Source organism: Mustela putorius, unplaced genomic scaffold (genome assembly GCF_011764305.1).
Source record: "Mustela putorius furo isolate JIRA1106 unplaced genomic scaffold, ASM1176430v1.1 tig00000508_pilon_pilon_pilon, whole genome shotgun sequence".
Classification (NCBI taxonomy): Eukaryota; Metazoa; Chordata; class Mammalia; order Carnivora; family Mustelidae; genus Mustela; species Mustela putorius.
The window spans coordinates 1,853,777-1,874,326 of record NW_025421402.1 but is presented as its reverse complement, the minus strand read 5'-3'; the positions used below and the strand labels follow the sequence as shown (position 1 = coordinate 1,874,326).

Below are 20,550 nucleotides of genomic sequence, written 5' to 3'. Positions count from 1 at the left end.
AGAGAACACAAGCAGGGTGAGGGGAAGAAGGAGAGGGAGAGAGAGAGTCTCAAGTAGGCTCCCCACTGAGTGTGCAATCTGATGCAGAGTTTGATCTCAGGACACTGAGGTCATGATCTGAGCTGAAACCAAGAGTTGGAAGTTCAACTGACTGAGCCACCCAGACACCTCTAGAAAATTCTTTTTAATGCTTCCTAAACTGTGTTGTAATAAATGGCACATAATTGTAAAATCAGCTTCATATTTTTTTAAGATTTTTTTTTTTTTTTTTGAGAGAGAGAAAGTGAGAGAGAACACGAGAGGGGAGAAGGTGAGAGGGAGAAGCCGACTTCCCGTGGAGTTGAGCACCTGATGCGGGACTCGATCCTGGGACTTCGGGATTATGACCTGAGCTGAAGGCAGTTGCTTAACCAACTGAGCCACCCAGGTGCCCCCTATTTTTTTTTAAGATTTTATTTATTTATTTGGGAGAGAGTGAGTCAGAGAGAGAACATGAGCATGAGAAGGGGCAGAAGGAGAGGGAGAAACACAGACTCCTAGCTGAGTGGGGAACCCGATGTGGGACTCTATTCCAGGACCCTGGGATCATGACCTGAGCCAAAGGGAGATACTTACACAACTGAGCCAACTAGGTACCCCTGCTTCATTTTTTTTTTTAAATAAACTATGTGTTTCCTTTTTGTGCAATTGCCCATTACAGTCTTTTTCTTATTGACTTACAAGAACTCTATTTGTTGTTAAATTTTAGACTGTCATATATCCTGTGATTTTTTTTTTTAAATTAAGATTTACTTATTTGAGAGAGAGAAAGCACAAGCGGGAGGGACAGATCAATGAGTTTATCTTAGTTGATAAACCAAATCCCTCGTGGAGAGTAAGAATCAATGAGTTAACATTTAATTCATTTTATTGGCTCATTGCCCCAAATATGACACCCTGCCTTCATCAAGCTTTCTGAGGTTCTGATCTAAAGACCTGCTATCTTTTATAGCACAAGTCATTTGAAGGAAAAGTGGTCAATGATGTATTTTCTCTTTCATAGTTCAAATAACTGTAAAAAGAGGAGGGGAGTTTTGAGGGCAGAGATAAAAGGTGTCTAGTCTTCTTGCTGGATTCCAGATGAAATCTCTCCTTCTAAACCATATCCGTTCACTTCATGAGACTTTTTCCTCCGACCATATCCGTTCACTTCATGAGACTTTTTCCTCCGACCTTCCCCATCGCACACTTTTTAGGACTTTAGACTCACTGATCTTCTCAAGCTCTTGATGGCACTTGGCCGCCCCCTAGTGGCCAAATCCTCTACGTGCCAGAAGTCTGTGATGATGGTGTTCAGGTGGGAAGTGTATTCTTGTTTGTAACTTACTTTGGAACGTATAAAAAGACAAGAGGATGGAAGTGGATGAGTAGAGAGATGCGTGGGTACTTACATACGTGATGGAGCAGGTCCAGCGATGCTAACTGTAGAATCCAGGGGGATGAGCGTACGGGTCACTGCACCATTCTTTCAGCTTTTCTGAGAACATTTATATAATAAAACACTGAATAAATATCTCTCTGGTAGGCTCTGGGAAACAGGAGGGAGAAATAGACTTCTTCAGATGAGAAAATGTATTGTCAAGAGAGCTGCAGCAGAAAGAATGTTCCAAGAAGTTATTATTTTTTCTTTTTTTACAAGATTTTATTTATTTGACAGACAGAGATCACAAGTAGGCAGAGAGGCAGGTAGAGAAAGGGAGGAAGCAGACTCCCTGCTGAGCAGAGAACATGATGCGCCGGGCTCGATCCCAGGACCCCGAGATCATGACCTGAGCAGAAGACCCACTGAGCCACTCAGGTACCCCCAAGAAGTTCTTTAGGTAGGAGAGAAACAATAGCAAATGGAAACCCGGATTGACACAAAGGAGTGAAGAACATGGCAAATGGTAAATATGAATTGGTTTTCCTCATTAAAAATATCTTTAAAAGACAAGTGAGTTTTTAAAGCAGAAGTAACCACGTAATTGGGGTTTATAACTTATGTAGAGTAAAAGGCATGACAAATAACACAGACAGTGGGAGGCAGAAATGCAAGCCCCCTGGTGAACTTCTTGCTCTTTACGGGTAGAGGCATATTATTTGGAAGTAAATTGTGATAAATTAAAGGTATATATTTTACATCCTACACAAATCCCCAGTTTTGTTGGCTATGTCAACATGCCTTTCTCAGTAATTGAGAAAACAAATGGAAAGAAAATCAGTAAGGTTATAGAAAATTCAAACAACCATCAACCAATGTCACTTAATCGACATTTGCATAACCCTCATTGCAACAAAAGCAGAAGGCCCATCCTTACAAGTGCACAGAGAATATTTAACAAGATAGACGATATTTGGGGCCGTGAAACATGTTTCATTAGATTTTAAGAAGGTAGAATCATAAAAGTGTGTTATCTAATTGCAGTAGAATGTAAGTAGAAGTCAAGAAGGGATAGCTGGAAAATCCCACCTATTTCAAAATTAAACAAAACAGTTCTAAGTAACCCATGGGTAAAAGAAGAAGTCATAGGGCGCCTGGATGGCTCAGTGGGTTAAGCCGCTGCCTTCGGCTCAGGTCATGATCTCAGGGTCCTGGGATCAAGTCCCCCATCGGGCTCTCTGCTCAGCAGGGGGCCTGCTTCCCTTCCTCTCTCTGCCTGTCTCTGTCTACTTGTGATCTCTCTCTGTCAAATAAATAAATAAGATCTTTAAAAAAGAAGAAGAAGAAGAAGAAGAAGAAGAAGAAGAAGAAGAAGTCATAAAGTAAAGTGGAAAATTCATTGAACTGAATGAAAATGAGTACATGTGTCTAAACATGTGGCTATAGCTAAAACAGCGTTTAAAGGAAAATTCACAGTATTCAATGCTTGTGTATTATAAATGAATAAAGGTCTAGAATCTGTGATCTAGGATTTGACCTTAACAAAAAGGGAGGAAAAAGAGAGCAAGTTAAGCCCAAAGTAAGCTGAAGAAAGGAGATAACAAAGATAGGAGCATTAATCAATGAAATTGAAAACAGAAAAATAACAGAGAAAATCAATGAAACCAAAAGTTGGTTCTTTTTAAAGATCGGTAAAATGGACTAACCGGTAGCCAAACCGATTAAGAACAAAAGAGAGAACACACAAATCGCCAATATTAAGAATGAAAGAGAAGATATCACGAGAGATCCTACAGACAGTAAAAGGATAATAAGGGAATATTACAAACAACTTTATGCAGATAAATTCAACAACCTGGATGAAATGAATAAATCCTTTGGAAGTCATAAATTACCAAAGCTCATTCAAGAAGAAGTTAATAGCCTGAATAGTCCTATATGCCTGTTACAGAATTGAATTTGTGGTTACATCCTTCCCATAGAAAATTCCAGGACCAGTGGCTTTATTGGTAAATTCTAACAAACATTTGAAGAAGAGACTATATCAATTCTATGCAAACTTTTCCAGAAAGTAGAAAAGAAGTAGGGAAGACAAAATCCAAAAACAGACCCATACATATATGGTTAATTGATTTTCAATGAAGGCTCCCAGGTAATTCAAAGGGGAAAGGAAAATCTCTTTGTGAAAATGGTGCTAGGCCATGTGAATAATCAAGAAAGAAGAAAAGAAAGCCTCTACTGTCACCTCACGCCACATGCAAAACTTCTCTCAAAAGGGATAGATCTAAAAGAATTCAAACCATAAAACTTCGAGAAGAAAACAGGAGAAACCCCTGTGACCTTGGGTTAGGAACAGGTAGTCTTAATTTACAAGTGAGGACTCAGTCATAGAACAGGATAAGGAACTTGCTGAGGTCACATAACTAATTAGGGAGCAGAACTAGCCTTTAAAAACTTAAATTCAGGGGCGCCTGGGTGGCTCAGTGGGTTGGGCCGCTGCCTTCGGCTCAGGTCATGATCTCAGGGTCCTGGGATCGAGTCCCGCATCGGGCTCTCTGCTCAGCAGGGAGCCTGTTTCCTCCTCTCTCTCTGCCTGCCTCTCTGCCTACTTGTGATCTCTCTCTGTCAAATAAATAAATAAAATCTTTAAAAAAAAAAAAACTTAAATTCATACTCAGATTTAATGTACTTGACTGGCAAGGGTTTTGAGCTTTGAGTGGAAATGAGTGAAAATGCCCACCACGGCTCCCTTCTCCTTCACATTCTGCTCTGTTCGTAGATATATGCAAGCCCCTCCCATGCGGCTTCACTCGCCCCAGATGTGAGCACTGCTGTCCATCACCACACAGACCACAGCTTTCCACTGTCCTGGGCTGAGTTGCAGTCCCTGGGCCCAGCCCGTGCTCATGTTCTCCCCTTCTCTGCCGGCCCACTTCCTGCTTATCCCTCAAAGATGCTGGTACCTCCTTTGGGAAGCCCTCCTTGATGCTCTCAGCCTGCAGGTCTCCCCTCCTCTGAGGTCCTCTGGGCTTTCTAGTGCTTCTGTGAGTCTTATCTCCCTTCCAGAAGGTGGGCCTCTTGCGGGCAGGTCTCATGTCTGAGTTGTTTTTGCATCTCCCTGCATGGTGCCTGCTCAGGGCCGATCGAATGAATGAATGTATCTTGAGAAGCCATCATGGGTTACGGTCTTTTGTCTTTGGATCCCCTTGGAAGGTCAGGCCCCCATTCCACCCTTAGAAATGTAGAAAGGGCTCTTTGCTCATCCTTGGTCTGTGAGTGCCTGTTCAGGGCCAGGCAGGGCACAGACACCGGGTCATCCCCTCTATGCAAACCCCCTCTCCTCCCGACACCACAGTCTGAGCTGAAGCCCTGTCCTTCCCGCACTGCAGGACCCCACAGCACAAAAAGTGCTTAGGAGAACGGTTCATGCAGGCCGAGGTGTTCAGCCACTGCCTCGCAGTTTCTAAGAACTTCTTTCTTTGCTCCTGGCCCCACTGTGGCCTGCTGCGGTAACAAAGCAAAGATGGCAAGAGAAAAGCCAAGGAAAACAGCTCTCTCTTGTAGGTTTCTCTGGGGAGGGTAGGAATGAGCCGTGGCCTGTACAAAGTCATCTAGTCCATCTCCCCTGACTCTGGGAGCACAATTGGTCTCGTTTGGGTGGACAGTTCTCTCTGGCATCCAGAGGTAACCCATTCCCTGGCTACGTGTTCCCAAACCTCAGAAACGTGTTTTTGACACCCACCCTATACCTCCCCTTGTGGCTTGTGCTTCCCTCTTCCTGTGTCTGCAGTCAGGTGTGAGAGGAGACAGCGGGAGGCAGAAGCCTGCATCCCAGCCTCGGGAGTGAAGAGCACGTGGTGTCAGGCCACCAGCTAGGCCTTGGAGCTGACACACCGGGACAGAGTGGGGCTCAGCCTTCCTGGGGCTCTCTCCTTCCTTCTCTTCTACAGGAACTCTGGAGTGTTTCCGGGGAGCCTGGGAGGTTCGGGGGCCTTGAGGAAGGAGAAGGACAAGAGTTTCTGTGGGAGGTCACAGAGAGGTCCTTCTCTGGAAAGGGAGGCGTCCCATCTTGTGTGTGACCCCGGGCAGCAGGGACTGTGGAGGAGCTGAGCAGGCGCCCACAGCACCCAGAATGAGAGCCAAATCCCCACGTGTGTAGTGGTTTCCCTCAGCGCCTTCTGACAGGGTCACATCCTGGAGTAGGGTTTTCCTCAGCCCAAGACTCTTCCTGGCCCCAGGGAGGGACCTGAGACAAACAGCGGTCTCAGGCAGCCCTGGCTCTGGGTCCCCCACACTCTAACACCCAGGAAAGCCTCTCGCTCTGTTGCTCACGGGATTTTTGCCAGCGGCGTGAGGGACACATGGGTGAGAGTGAAGAGTGTGTCTCTCCTCCATGCAGACCCTCCAACCCCTCTCTGGTTTCCTGCCCTCAGAAGCAGGCGCAGAACCACCTGTCCTCCCTGTGGGCGCCTGGGGTGAAGGTTCTGTGGTGGGAACCTTTCCTCCAACACACCAGCCCCAAGTCAACTTGCAAGGGATAGGCTTGTGTTGGCCTAATGTTTTAATGATGAAAAGTACAGAAAGCGCACCCTCCAGACACCCCCTGGGTCCCCCGGCCCTCATGCAGCTCCTCTGACCTCCTCATTCCTCCCTCCTGTGCTCACAGCAGGCCCAGCTCTTCCAAGAACCCGCTTCCAGAAAACAAGGGCTGGGCCTTGTTCTGGCCGACGGGTTCACTCCGGATCTCTGGCAAGAAGTAGAGAAGAAAGAAGTCCCCATGGAGAGAGTGGAGGAGGTTCATGGTCACGTTCAGGGAGTTGGCTTTGGGGTGGAGAGGCTGAAGGTCGCCCCTCTTCTTCTTTTTCTTCCCCCAAGGACTCCATGCCCTCCTGCTCCTCGCTCCTGTCTCCCTGGGGCTCCAGGCACGACCGGTGTCCTCCGTCCTTTAGGACTGTCTGTCTGGGCCAGTATGGGTGTCAAGAGCGAAATTTCAGGGATCTGTCGTCATCCACGACCGTCGAGCCAGACAGGACTCCAGGGTGAGGTGGTGTTAGGAGCTGGATTCTGCAAGACAGGGAGCACTGGGGCAGTCAGGCTGGTCCCGAAGGAGCAGCTTCCCGCCCCCCCGCCCCCGTTCCGTGGCGAAGGTCATGGTCAGTCCCAAGGGCTCAAGTCCAGAGACAGCACGTACTCTCTGAGCGTGGGCCAATTCCTCCCCTGGCAACCAGCCCCCCAACACTTTTCTGAAAACAGCCTTTTCAGGACCAGGTGCGTGCACGTGCTGGGGCACCTGGCGAGTGGCTTCCCGAGGGCCTTGGCACAGATGCAGGAAAAGATGTTCTGGGTCAGTGCTGAAAGGGCCATTTTGGCATAAAGATCAATTCTCAATAATCTAAAATGTTTAGGGGTTACTTTGTTTTCTATTCAAAATATAAGCTGTCCTAAGTACTCTTAAGGAAAACTGTTTTCTTATCAACATAGGTTATTTGCTTTACTGAAAGAGACTACCAGTAAGACAATCAGCAAGGCTTTGGGGGCACAAAATGTCTGTGTCTGGGCATATTTATGAAGGTAAAACACAGAAGACAGAAGAGGCCCCTTCATCTCTTGTCTTGAAATGTGTTGCAGGCCATACTGGGAAGCTTAGGCTGGGGAGGCATCGTCCCTAAGCCAAGAGTTAGGTGAGTTAGTCCTCAATGATCTAGTTAATAGCACATTTTGCAGGTGGGTAAATCTAGGCCCCAGGAGGCCGCGTGATGGCCAGCAGAGCCACAGGGGTTAGAGGGCCCGGGATCCTGACCTCCAGCCCAACTACCCTTCAGGGGACAGGGAGGGCTCTGAAGGCGGCTGCTCCCCGACTCTCCTTCCCCTCCCCCCTCTGCTAGGGCAGTACCTTCACCTGTGACAATGAGGGTGGCAGTGCTGACGGCCTGACCCAGCGCGTTCTCCGCCACTGCCTTGTACTGGCCGCTGTCCTTGGGGGAGACGCTGGGGATGAAGAGGGAGCACACGCCCAGCACGTCGGTGCTGTACACGGCAGGGTTTCCGGCCAGGCTCTGTTCGTCCTTGAACCAGGTGACGTGGGGCCGCGGCCAGCCCTGCACAGCACAGCTCATGCAGCACTCGCAGCCCTGCGGCAGCAGGTGGGTCCGCAGCCCCACCAGGAACCGGGGCTTCTGGCTCAGGTTAGGCTCCCGGTAGCTTGGAGACTTCACCGTGAACCTGTCTGTGGCAGAAACCAGGGTGAGAGGGAGAAGGGTCGGTAATCAAGGAAGGGATGGCCAAGGCACGAGTCAGGGTAACTGGTTCCTGGTGGAACTTAGGCACATTCTGGGTCCTAATGCCACATCTTACCATCAATTTGGCCCCCATAGCTGGACTTACTTTTTTATCCTTTTCTTAAAATACATTTGGATTTTTTTTTTTCTATAAGCTAACACTCATTCACTGTGAACAAACTAGAATGTATAAGAAAGTCAAAGCAGGAAGGAATCAAAACTAAGCATAATGTCACTGCCTTCAATGACCAGAGCTAACATTTTGGTGTGGAACCTTTTAGACATTTTTGTGTTTTAGAAATATGGAATCACACATCTGATTTTATGATCTACTTTTTCTAGCGATTACTTTGAAGGCCCACATCTGTTTGATTGTAAAATACATTTGATTTTCAGAGACACATTAACCTCTCTTTGCCGTATGGACTGCTGCTGATCTGAGACCTCACCCAAAGGCATCCTGACCCATCTCTCCAGACCCATCCTGAGTCAGGGACACAGAGGAGAGCAGTGCAGGTGGGTTGAGCCAGCTGGGAAGCTGGGCAGGTGGGGAGGAGGGCAGGGCAACAGCTCTTGGCCTCCACCTGGGCCAGTGACCCGTTAAGCCGCACTGGGCCACCAATGCCGGGGCTGCCCCAGATGCAGCCCGCATCCCCAAGAGCTCACCTCGCTGCCGGGGGATACGCCAGGGCTGGCTGGTGTCTGAGGGCAGGCTGGCCCCCAGCTCGTTCTTGGCCACCACCCGGAAGTGGTACTCGCGGCCGGGGAGCACGCCCAGGAGGGTGTAGTGGTTGGTGTGCACACGGTCGGCCGCCTGGCGCCAGGGCCCGTGCACCGAGGAGCGTGTCAGCACCTCGTAGTACAGGGGGACACCCCCAGCCTCGTCTGGAGAGGGCTCCCACTCGGCCGTCACTGTCCCGGGCACGTTCTCCTTCAGGCTGATGGGTCCAGGTGCCTTCGGACACGCTGCACGAGAGAGCAAAGGCAGCCGAGTTTGGGGAGGACCCAGCAGGGCACCCCAGAATGCCCACAGGCTTCTGCATGGCCCTTCTCCAGGTTCCCAAGTCTTCTGTGGTCCTGGGGAATGCAGTCTGGCCATGTCGGCAGCTAGAGCCAGATAGAGCTCCGCTGGGGTGTACAGTGATCTCTAAGGCATGGAAAGCCTCTCCAACAAGAGCCATTTGAAATCACTCTGACTTGTAAGTAAAATGACCCAGGACATGGTCAGTGGAGAAGCTTTCAAAAGACCAAGTTGCAGAGGTCCCAGTTAGCCACTGGTCGTTTCTGTGTTCCAGAAGCTCCTCCAGGGTGAGCAGGGGCTGTGCAGGAGTGCCCGTGGGGAGGGCAACAATTATCCCGTACAAGGACCACACACAGTCCTTCCAAGGCTCTTTTAACTGAGGTAATGGTGGGGACTGTCTCTGCTCACTGAGAGTCCCAGATGGGGGAAGGGCTACGGCTTAGCGGTCCCTAAGTTTCTGGGGCACGCCCCACCCCAGACTCTTCCTCTGCCTTTCTTCCTTCCTTTCCTCCTGCTCTCAGGAAGGGCTGGTGGTGTGATCCCCTGTGTACCCAGGTTTGGGAGAATAGCTGAGACACGTGACCAGGACAGCTGGAGAGCTCCATGCCTTAGTGAGTAGCAAGCTGGTGTCGGGAGCCCCTGCCCAGGCCGGCCTCACCTGCCACCCTGAGGGAGAAGCGGTAGAGAGCCTCTGTGCCCTGCGGGCTCCTCAGCAACACAGTGTAGACACCACTGTCTGAGAGGCTGGCCACAGGAATCAGAAGCTGGGTGAGGCCCTCCTTGGTGGAGGTCACATTACTTTTAAGCAAGGGCAAGCCGTCCTTCAGCCAGGTCACCTCAGGCATGGGGACAGCCTGGGAAATGAGAGGAAAGAAAGGTAAAGACGGGACATTTCGTGGGATGTATGGCACTGAAACTGGGACGAAGGTATAAGTGGGGAGAAGGGCACTCCCGGGGGAGAAATGTCCGAGCAAAAGCATAGAGGTGGGAGATGCCTACCTAGGGAGAGGCTGGTTGAGAGAGGGATCCAGGGAGGGACGGGAGGGGGTGTGGGGTAGCGAGGAAGCAGGAAAGGGGGAGTAAGGCAAACCGCCAAGTCCCTGTGAGAGCCTCTGGCACCTGTCACACTGGGCATCAGAGTCAGACGGGGATGCGGACAGTCCCTTACCTCACAGGAGTGTTCTGAGGATTGAAGGAGTTAATAATACGTGGCAAGTATAGAGAACAGGGCTGAGGAACACTCAGCGTGTGTATGAAATATTTTGTCACATTACGTCATATTACGGTCTAATAGTTAAGAACATGTAATTTAGAATTATATCTGGGTTTGAATCAGGCACTGCCACCTATGAGTTCCCACAGAGATGATGATGATGACTTTAATAATAGTAACAACAACAACAACAACAATTAGTACTATATAACACAGTTGGGCTCTTGCCATGTCAAGCTCTACTTATGTGCTTTCACGGTATTAATTCCTTGAATCCTCAGAAAAATCCTGGAGAGAAGTTACTGTTGTCCCCATTTGACAAATGAGGGAGCTGGAACACAGAGAGGTTAAGATAGTTGTCCGGAGTCAAACAGCTAGTGAGTAATGAGGCTAGAATCTGACCCCAGGTGGTGTTGGTGGAGGACCATCCCGAGTCAAACGCAGTTCATGTGCCTGTACAGTACTCATACTCAGGACTTTGTAAAGTCAAAACGGACTGTCCGTGCTGCAGCCACACTGCATTCCCAGACTAAGGGAGGAGAAAGGAAAGGGGGCGTCATAGCTTAGAGGTGCAGTAACAGAAGTGACCACTAGAGGGGGTGTAGATGAGCGTGTAGAATGATCCTGTCTTCAAGGAGGACCCTCTTCCATCCTGACTCTGGCTTGATTTCCAGCACAAGACTGGTCCACCAGTTGGGGACCAGAAAGAGGGGGGAGGTGAAAGAGAATCACAGGGCTGACTCTGGCTCCTCTGGCCACTCTGGGCCCCTCTCCCCACTCCCCATGAGCTATACTCACTTCAAAGGAGACAGGCACACGAATGGTCTCCCCAGCTCTGACCATCAGCGAGTCCCGTCTGCTGGAGTCCATCAGGAACTTGGGACGGACTGGAACACACAAGATGGCTTGTCACCTCCCTCCACACTTGGGCCCCTCCACACATACCGGTGGCATGACCCAGGGCAAAGCCCTTTGACCTCAGCTTCCTTATCTGCAACTTGGGGGTAAATACCACTAACCCTCTAGGATTTTTATGAGTTGTAATAAGAAAACATTTCTGAATGGGCCTGCCTTGTCCAGTGCCTGGCTCCTAACAGGTGCTCGATCAAGGGCACATCATTGAACTGGGAAAAGGATCCTGGCTGCTGCTCAGAGGTCCCGCTCAGGAAGGGCCTTTGGGAACTGAAGGCGATGGCACTCACCAGCAACAGGCACGACTTGCACTAACGTGTCCAGGGAGGTGGGCTCGCCACGGCCTCCGTCATTGACAGCTGTCACCCTCACGAAGTAGCTCTCTTGGGGCCGAAGCCCTTTGGCAGTGAAGGTGGTGACTGGCACGGTGCCCTCGTGGCAGGGGCTCCACTGCAGACTGTCTGAGCCACGTAGCTCCACCACGTAGCCCTGGGCTGTATCCCCGTCCTGCGTGTCTGGCTGGGCCCAGTTCAAGGTGATGCTAGTGTGCGATGTGTCTGTGACTTGGAGGTCCCGCACGGGCCCAGGGGGTCCTGGCCGGGCACCGAGGGAAGATCAGGAATTGCGTCACCCTCTCTTGAGGGAGGCCACTCCATGTGGCTGTTCATTAGTTTTCCTGTGGGGGGCTGGGACTTTCTTCACCCACCTGTTAGCCCACTTCCCCTAACCACACTTCTGTAATTCCTGAAATCTGGCATATGAGTTGATGACTCCCTGGGCTCTATGATCCCCGAAGACTAGAATTCTGTATCTTTTGATTCTGAGCTCTAAGTTCGTCAAGACTGCCTTGTGGGCACTCAGTCCCTTCTTATTTTTCACCTGTTAAGTGGGAAGGAAAATAACACAGGCCCTACCCAGCCACGGGGGTTTTGGAACAAAGGTATGATGTATGTAAAGGGCTTTGTCCATTGCAGAGCCGTCTACCCAAGCTGGCTGCACAGTGGACTCTTGTGGGAAGCCTTGAAGACCCTGGCACCCAGGTCCCATCCCCAGAGACGTGGCTGGGATGCAGCCCAGACAGCCGGAGTTTTAAGAGCTGCCCAGGTGTTTCTAATCTGGGCTAGGCTAGTGCTTCTCTTAAGTTTAATTTGTTTATAAGCCACTGGGGGATTTGGTTAAGACTACAGATCCTAATACAGAAGGCCTGGGTGGGGCCTGAGACTCTGCATTCCTAACAAGCCCCTGGGTCAGGCTGCCGGTCGGTGATCATACTCAGCAGCGACGGCCTAGGAACGGTCGTGATCGGGTGCTGTAGTCACTGCTCTGGCGGCTTGCTGTCCCCACTCCCTATCAGTTGTCGGAGAGAGAGAGGCAGATAAACTAGGATAGGGTTGGTCACCTTGCCAGGAGTAAAATGCATGGGTCCGCTTTCCCCTCTGCATTCCACACACTGCCCTTTTTAGGACTAAAACTTAGACACCATTCGATCCGTTAAACTTGTACAACGTTCTATTTTTTTTTTCTGGATTCATTCTAACAGCCCAGACCTGTGCTGTGCACCAGGCCCTGTAGGTGCTTTCAAGGTGACCATGTGGCCAGTCCGGCAAGTGCCAGAAATGTGCCACTGCCTTGATGGCTTGTCACTAGCAGGCTCATAGGGCTCATGAAGGCTACAGAGCAGCATTTCCTAAGCCCTAGGCCTTGGAATGAGGTTTTTGAAGGGGGTTTTGTGAAGAAGGTATTCTCTACTCAAATTTGGAAAATGTGGCTCCAAGTAGGACAGGTCCCTTTCCTGTAGGTCTTAGAAATATCACAGGCTACATGTTAGAAACATCTTTGATCACAGATTTTTTTGGCTGTTTACATTGTTCTCAGCATGTCTATTGACATCTGTCTGTGCTGGATGTCTGAAATCACAGAGAGGGAAATGCAGTTCTAGACCAGAAGCAGAGGCCATCATTTTTTATCTAGTTCCTGGCACAATGTCAGCCATTGCAATAAAGGCAATGAACAAAGATCTGCTGGATAGTTAGGAATGAGGTTCCATGGTGACTTCCCACCTGCCCCATGGTGATGACAAGCCCTCACTGGGGTGGGTGGATGGTTATAGGATGAGAGCAGGTGGGCCTGACCTGCCCAGAGGCTGAAGAGTTAGTTAAGTGATCTTGGGAAGGGATCTTCTAATCCCCACTGCCTGATCTCAATCCTCCAGGGCCCCTAAAATACACCTTACTCCACAGGCCCTTTGACCTTTGTCTTCCAGCCTTCCTGACCATGGCCTTCAGGACCAACCCTGACCTTCTTATAGCCCCTGTCTTGTCCCACGGGCTCCAGAGCTATCCCCTGCTCGTCACCACCCCCACCCAACCTGGGCTGGTGTTCTACTTACTCATGGGGTCCCGAGCAAAGACGGCATCCGATGGAGGCCCAGGCTCTCCGGGGCCAGAGGGAGACACAGCTGTGACCCGAAACTCATACTGACAGCCCTGTCGCACGTCTGCCACGGTCCACCTCCTCTCTGTGAAAAGCCCACCCCACGTTCGTCTGCCTGTGACAGGACCAGGCCATAGGCACACAGATGGCCTGGTGCTTCCAAGCTCTGGATAAGACCAAGCCTAGATTCCCGACACATTCCTCATCTCCAGCCAGCTGGCTAGGGGTGACTCGGGGGTCTCCAAGGTAAGAAGAGCAATGCTCAGGGTGAGAGGCTTCAGTCCCTGTCTGGTTCTGCCACTAACTTGCTGGGTAGTCTTGGACAAGTGCCTTAATCTCTCTGGTTCTCTCTGCCTTACCGACTTCTAAACGTTGTTACAAAGCTATATAGATTTATAAATGAGACAGAAGGACTAGGAGAGTGAAGTTGGAAGAGTGCCCTTGTTCACCACCCTCTTTCCAGAGATGAGGATCCTGAGGTCCTAAGTGGCACAGCCCTGGCTAGAAACCTGGTCTCTTGACAACATGCTCGGGGCTTGGAATCTATTCTTTCTCCTGCAAATGTTGGCTTGGATGTTTCTGAATTCTTTCTGATCTCAGAAAGCAGTTTTCTGGAAACTGTAGGGAAGTGAGTAGGACAGGGAACACATCTCCTCTTCTTAAGGATGAGAAAGGTAAGATCCAGAGATAAGAGCACACTGCCCCAGGTCAAGGCCAGAAGGAGACGGTCAGGGCTAATAGCTCCAGCTCTGGCTTCTGTCCTGAGACTTCTGTTAAACCAGGGTTTCCTAACCTTGGCCCTATTGGCATTTGTAGCCAGATAATTCTGTGTTTGGGGACATGGGAATGGGACAGGGGCGTGGCCCTGTGAACCGCAGGGTGTCCAGCAGCATCTCTGACCTCTTAACACTAGTGCTACCCCCCAGCTCCCCGCACTTCAGTTATGACAACCCCAAATTGCCAGACAATTGCCAAATGTTCCCAAGGGGTGAAACCTCCCCAAGTGAGACCTGCTGTACTAAAGGGACTGGCAAGCTGGTGGCACAGGGCCCTGGAGCCAGGAGGTCATGCAGGGAAACTGTGGAGGCCAGGATAAAGCAGAGTGTCCCTTCAGGCTCACTCACCAGGCACAGGCTGGGCATTCACTGGTGTCCAGGCGCTGCTCCCCTTCTTGCGTTTCTCAATCAAGTAGCCCAGGATGTGGGCACTGCCAGGGCCCCGAGGTGCCGTCCACGTCAGCGTGATGCCCTGGCTGGAGGCCGACTGGATGGCTGGGCTTGAAGGGGGCCCGGGGAGAGCTGGGGGGGGGGGTGGGAAGAGAAGGGGCAGGTCAGCCCCAGAGGCCAAGGAAAGGTGCCAGTTCACAGCAAGGTCCTGGGGGACAGCGAGTGGGACACCTGGGACAGCCATACTGTTCTTTCCCAGGCGGTGTCAGGGGTGCTGAGCCAGCCTACCCTAGGACACTGTTCTGGCTGTGGCCTAGGAGCCTTAGAGGCAGCCCGGAGGCCCCTCAGTCTCAGGTCTCCTGACAGATGCTTCAGAGGGAGGGCATCTGATGGAGGATGGTGTCTGCCCCGCCCAGGTTCCTGAGAAAGTGCGCTCTGCGTGTCCACCCCAACTCCCGGAGAGCCCTGGCTGGGAGAAGACCCCATGACCCTTGTTTACTGGTCTCCTGCCAAATCCCAAGTGAACCTACACGAGGAGTCTCCACAGTGCTCTCTACAAGGGCCCCAAAACGCCCCCCCATCGTTGTGTCCCTCAGTGTCCGAGGCAGCCCCGCCCCCCCTCTGGGGAACGCTAAGGCCCGGTCCATCCTCTTACCCTCAGGAGCCACCAACACCTCCATGGACTCCAAGGCTTCCCCCGCCCCCTCAGAGGTCACAGCTCGCACCCGGAAGGTGTATTTCCTGCCCTGCTCCACGTGGGCATCGGTGAAGGTGGTACTGCCAGCAGGGGGCTCGCCCACCTTCAGCCAAGCGGTCCGGCCGGCTTGCCGCCTCTCCACCACGTAGTGCTCCACGGCCCGGCCCCCGTCGTCCTTTGGGGGCCGCCAGTGGAGGCAGACACCAGCCCCCCGGCGATCCTCTACCTCCAGGGGACCTTGTGGGGCCTGGGGCTTGTCTGGGGTCCCACCGAGAGGGGCAGGAAGAGAAGGGGGAGTCAAAGGAGCTGAAAGGGAGAAGTACGAGACCTCCCCACTCATCAGCGGATAGGCCGGCTATAGGGTGGAATGCCCAGAGAGCCTCGGGCTTTACCTGGAGGTATCTCCCCCCCTCCCCCCCCACACACAGAGGTGACCCAGAATGCATCCCTGTGGCCAGTACAGGCACCTGCTCAGCTCTCTGGCCACAGGCAGTCCTAACTTGCTGGCACTGCTCAAGGCTGAGGGCCACCATCCCACCCCAGTGGTCCCCCCCCCCCGCCCCTGGCCCAGTGCCTTAGCTCGCAGAGAAGAGCCACCAGCCCTGTCTTCTTCCTAACCAGTCTGAGGAGGGGAGAAAGGACAAGGTGGAGTAGGTTTGTATCTTAGAGAACATGCAAATGAGGGTTGGGGCTGGGGGGCACACACTGGGCCTGCTCCTGCCAGCAGGGAGGTTTGTATCTTAGAGAACATGCAAATGAGGGTTGGGGCTGGGGAGCACACACTGGGCCTGCTCCTGCCAGCAGGGAGGCCCCAGAACCCTGGGAGCACGCAGGCCTCGGCTGGGGAGAAGGCTGGGGCTGGCACCTATAACTTGCAGGGTGAGCTCAGCCTGCACAGAGCCGCCCTCGCTCTTCAGTGTCACGCGGTACTGGCCACCGTCCTTCCTGCTGGCGCTGGGGAGGCACAGCCGGGTGAAGCCTTCCCCCAGGGCCACCTGCGCTCCCTGGCGGCGGCCGCTGTCCACCACTTCAGTCCCGTCCTTCTTCCAGGAAGCCTGAACTGGGAGGCGGCTCTGGAAGGGGATCTTCACTGTCACCGGCTTCCCAGCCTTGACCACCAGTGGCTCTCTCAGTTTCTCTGTCACATCAGCAGCGATGACGGGGCGATCTAGAGATATAACAGGGCCAGGGAGTCAAAAACAGGCTGGGCGCTGTGTACCAGGGGCGTGGGGAAAGAGGACCCGGGGGAGGAAGTGTAGGCTGAGAGTAAAGACCACCCCCCCTCCCCTGTGAGGACCGTGGAGGGGATGCCGACCCCCTGGAGCAGAGAGCCTGTGGAGCAGGGGCGGGGGGTGGGGCTGAGCCTCACCGTGGACACTCAGGGTGGCCTCGCTCCGCTGGTTGCCGGCTACAAAGGTGTACCTCCCAGCCTGGGTCCCCTGCACGTGGGCAATGAGGAGCTTGTGCACGAGACCATCTTGCTCAAAGACGACTCCATCCTGGGTGCTGAGCTGCAAACAAGGGGCGTGGAGGAGACCGTCATCTCCATCCTGCCCAGCTCCCCCAGGCAGGGGGAGGGGGGGAAGCGGGGCCCCTTATTAATGCAATGTAGGAACTGTAGTAATAGCGGCGTCCGGGAAACCATTGCATGCCCCAGGTGCATGCTAGTGCCCTCCAAGCTCAGCACCTCATTTAATGTTGCAACGACCTTATGTCAGTATTATTATTGGCCCCATCTTATAGGTGAAACCAGAGGTAAGAGGCGGAGCTGGGATCTGAAGCATGGTCTAGCGGGCGCCAAGGCCCGTGCCCTAGACCACCCTGATGTCGTCGGTCCTCCTGAGAGGACAGCTGTGGCAGAGGACAGAAGGGCTATAGGACAGAAGGGCTGTTCCGAGAGTGGAGAGGTCCCGGCTGGCTGGGTTGAGGTGGCGTTTGTACCGCGCCTTGGAGGACAGTGGAATTCAACAAGTGTTGGGACACAACAGACATTTTAGATGAGGAGGAGGCATCTGGGAGAGGAAGGGGTGTGTCCAGGGGGAAGTGAAGAGGGTACACATCTACCTAAAAATCCTGTTTTATTTTAAAAACATCAACATGCTGGCTATTTAGACAAATCACAGGGTAGGTGCTCTAGTAATATGAAGAATGAAAAATCTTGGGGTGCCTGGGTGGCTCAGTTGGTTAAGCATCTGCCTTTGGCTCAAGTCATGATCCTGGGGTCCTGGGATCGAGCCCAACACTGCGCTCCCTGCTCAGCCTCAGTGGGGAGTCTGCTTCTCCCTCTGTCCCTCTCTGCCTCCCCGGCTTATGCGCTCTCACTCTCTCAAATAAAATCTTTAAAAAAGAATAAAAAATCTTTCTTGCAAAGTATCTACCCTCTACTCTTTACTGCTTCACCCCCCCACCATAAACTGTCAATAAAGCATGGGGGGCAGTACCTTGACTCCATCTTTAAACCAGGCAGCGGGGCCCAGGTAGCGGGTGAGGGTACAGGAGAGCACAGCAGCCTCTCCCTGCTGCACTTCCGTGTCAGCCAGGCCCTGGGAGAAGTAGCCCCTGGGGCCTGGAGAGACAAGAGGGAGTCGGGGGCTGGTCACCCAGGGATTTCCGCCAAGGCCCAGCCTCCCAGACCTTTGCCTACACTGAGCTCTGGGAGGCCACCGTGTCCTGCCGACTGGGCTGAGCCCGTGCCAGCCAAACCAAAGCTTCCATTTTTCTCCACAAGACTTAGGGTGGTATGGGGGACCTGGGGTGTGAGGGGGATGAAGGGCCCCCCTTGAGTACGCAGACAGGAAGTCTGAGTAACCCACAGGGTGTATTCCAACAGCTCCAGGTCTTTGGACATAGACTGTTAAGACAGAGACCCAGAGACCTCTCGGCCCCATGCGGTCTGGGGTCCACTTGCATAAGGAGGAAGGGGTTTTCCTGGATGGAAAGGGGGGGTGAAAATGGGGGGCACTGGCAGGGACAATCTCCTGGGGCTGGAGGCAGAAGTGAGACTGACGCAGTCATCCCTGTCCCCCTTGGCTCTACCCCACCGGAGCCATTCCCGTGAGAAATACCTACCTTGGGCCTCCTTGGAGAAACCGCCAGTGCCAGGCTTGTGTCTGGATCTGGGACTCTGGGTGGCATCCCTCCCCTGACTATAGATGTCTGACCTGCCCTCTGGGCCACCTCTCCTGCTGCCAAGATGACTCAGGGGCTCCCAACTCTGGTCTTCGTGCAGAGTCACCCTTCGGCTCTCTTGGTCCTCTCCTCCCAGGGGCTGCCCCGAGGCTCTGGCCTTGTCTGCTCCCCTTCCCTTTGCTGTTCCAGCCTCCACCCCCAACCATCTTTGAGACCTGCTGAACTGGCCAGGCCTTCCGTCTGACCCTCCAGACTCTTCTGCTCCCCATCTCTCATACTCCTTTAGGGGCCCTGGACCTTGGGCTCTGTCATTCTCAGCCCCCAGGGACCCCTGATATCCCAGGGATCCTCTTTCTCCTCTTTGCCCTTTGTCTAGCTGAAAGCCCAGGCCCTGGATACCCTGTGATCTGTCCATAGAGTCTTTTCCGGCCAAGGGACCATCTGGACTATTCCAGGCTCCCCGACGTCCTAAATCCCCAGGTTTTTGGGTGAGACTCTTCTCTCTATCAGTGAAATTCCCCTTATCCAGGATGCCTGAGTCCCCTGAGCCAGTAGACCTGCCCCTTCCAAGACCTGAAACTTTGCTATCCAGGAACCGTGGGTCTTGACACCGACCAGCCCCTTCTTGGCCTGGAGCATGCTCTATGGTTTCTTGGCTCCTGGGTCCACCTTCATATCCTACTCCAGCCTGTGTGCCTGTTACTCTGAACTTCCCTGAAGCATCTCTGTAGCCCACCTCACCTTCTGACCCCATTTCTCCAGATCTTCCTGAGCCTCCCCTATAATCTGCCTCACTTCCTGACCCCAGTCCCCTAGTACCCCCCAAACCATCCCTAGGGCCTGCTTCATGTCCTGACCTGAGTCTCCCAGAACTCCCCAAACCATCCTTATAACCTGCCTCTCCCCCTGACCCAAGTCTCCCAGACACCCCCAAACCATCTTTATAACCTTTGTCACCGCTTGGCCCAATTCTCTCAGACTCCCCCAAGCCAGCCCCATAACCTGCTTTACCCCCTGCCCCCATTCTCTCAGAAGCCCCCAAACCATCCTTATAACCTGCATCACCCCCTGATCCAATTCTTCCAGACTCTACCAAGCCATCTCCATAACCTGCCTCACCCCCCATCCCCATTCTCCCAGAACCCCCCAAACCAGCCTTATAACCTGCCTCATCCCCTGACCCAACTCTTCTAGGACCTCCCAAGCCATCCCTATAACCTGTACCTCCTGGCCCCATTTTCTCAGAACCTCCCAAGCCATCCGCATAACCTGCCTTATCCCCCATCCCCATTCTGCCAGAACCCCCCAAACCATCCTTAAAACGTGCCTCACCCCTTGATCCAATTCTACCAGAACCTTCCAAGCCATCCCCACAACCTTTCTCACCCTTTGGCCCAGTTCTCCCAGAATCCCCTAAGCCATCCCCATGACCTGCCTCATCCTCTGTTCCCATTCTCCCAGAATGCCCCAGATCATCGCCATAACCTACCTCATCCACTGATCCAATTCTTCCAGAAACCCCCAAGTCATCCTTATAATGTTCCTCACCCCCTGCCCCCATTCTCGCAGAACCCATTAAGCCATTCTTATAAGCTGTCCCACCCCCCATCCCCATTCTCCCAGATTCCCCTAAGCCATCCCCATAACCAGCTTTACCCCCCATCTCCATTCTCCCAGAACCCCCCCAAACAACCCTATAACCTGCATCATCCTTTGATCCAATTCTCTCAGAGTCTCTCAAGCCGTCACCATAACTTGTTTCACCCCCTTCCCCTATTCTCTTGGAACCCCCCAAACCATCCTTATAACCTATCTCACCCTTTGACCCAATTCCCCCAGAATCCCCCAAGCCATCCCCATAACGTGTCTCACTCCCCATCCCCATTCTCCCAGAATCCCCCAAACCAGCCTTATAACCTGCCTCACCCCCTGAGCCCATTTTTCCAGGACCTCCAGGGCCATCCCCATAGCCTGCCTCATCCCCTATCCCCATTCTACTAGAATCCCCTAAGCCATCCACATAATCTTTCTCACTCTTTGACCCCATTCTCCCAGAACCCCCCAAACCAGCCTTATAACCTGCTTCACCCCCTGACCCAATTCTCCCAGGACCTCCTAAGCCATCCCTATAACCTTCCTCAGCCCTTGTCCCCATTTTTCCAGGACCTCCTAAGCCATCCCCATACCCCGCCTCACCCCCCACCCCCATTCTCCCAGAACCCCCCAAACCAGCCTTATAACCCACCTCACCCCCTGGCCCAATTATCCCTGGGTCTCCTAAGCCATCACCATAGCCCGCCTC

General features: G+C 52.7%; 1 protein-coding gene across 2 annotated transcripts in view; it reads right to left on the bottom strand.

Moving 5' to 3' along the window:
* Window positions 1-5,951: 5,951 nt before the first annotated feature.
* Window positions 5,952-20,550, bottom strand: part of IGFN1 (immunoglobulin like and fibronectin type III domain containing 1) — a 32,399-nt gene continuing 17,800 nt past the window's right edge. The window contains exons 13-25 of one of the 2 annotated variants that reach the window (XM_045080993.1): window positions 18,189-18,338; window positions 17,561-17,685; window positions 16,489-16,630; window positions 15,985-16,287; window positions 15,078-15,377; window positions 14,381-14,554; window positions 13,213-13,341; window positions 11,114-11,416; window positions 10,710-10,798; window positions 9,357-9,552; window positions 8,344-8,643; window positions 7,299-7,625; window positions 5,952-6,463 (exon numbers count right to left, since the gene is read on the bottom strand). In XM_045080993.1, the coding sequence (XP_044936928.1) occupies window positions 6,450-6,463; window positions 7,299-7,625; window positions 8,344-8,643; window positions 9,357-9,552; window positions 10,710-10,798; window positions 11,114-11,416; window positions 13,213-13,341; window positions 14,381-14,554; window positions 15,078-15,377; window positions 15,985-16,287; window positions 16,489-16,630; window positions 17,561-17,685; window positions 18,189-18,338 (2,552 nt within the window). In that variant the 3' untranslated portion in view covers window positions 5,952-6,449. Of the gene's footprint in view, window positions 6,464-7,298; window positions 7,626-8,343; window positions 8,644-9,356; window positions 9,553-10,709; window positions 10,799-11,113; window positions 11,417-13,212; window positions 13,342-14,380; window positions 14,555-15,077; window positions 15,378-15,984; window positions 16,288-16,488; window positions 16,631-17,560; window positions 17,686-18,188; window positions 19,904-20,550 lie in introns of those variants that run through there. The other variant, XM_013058132.2, reaches the window with a different exon arrangement.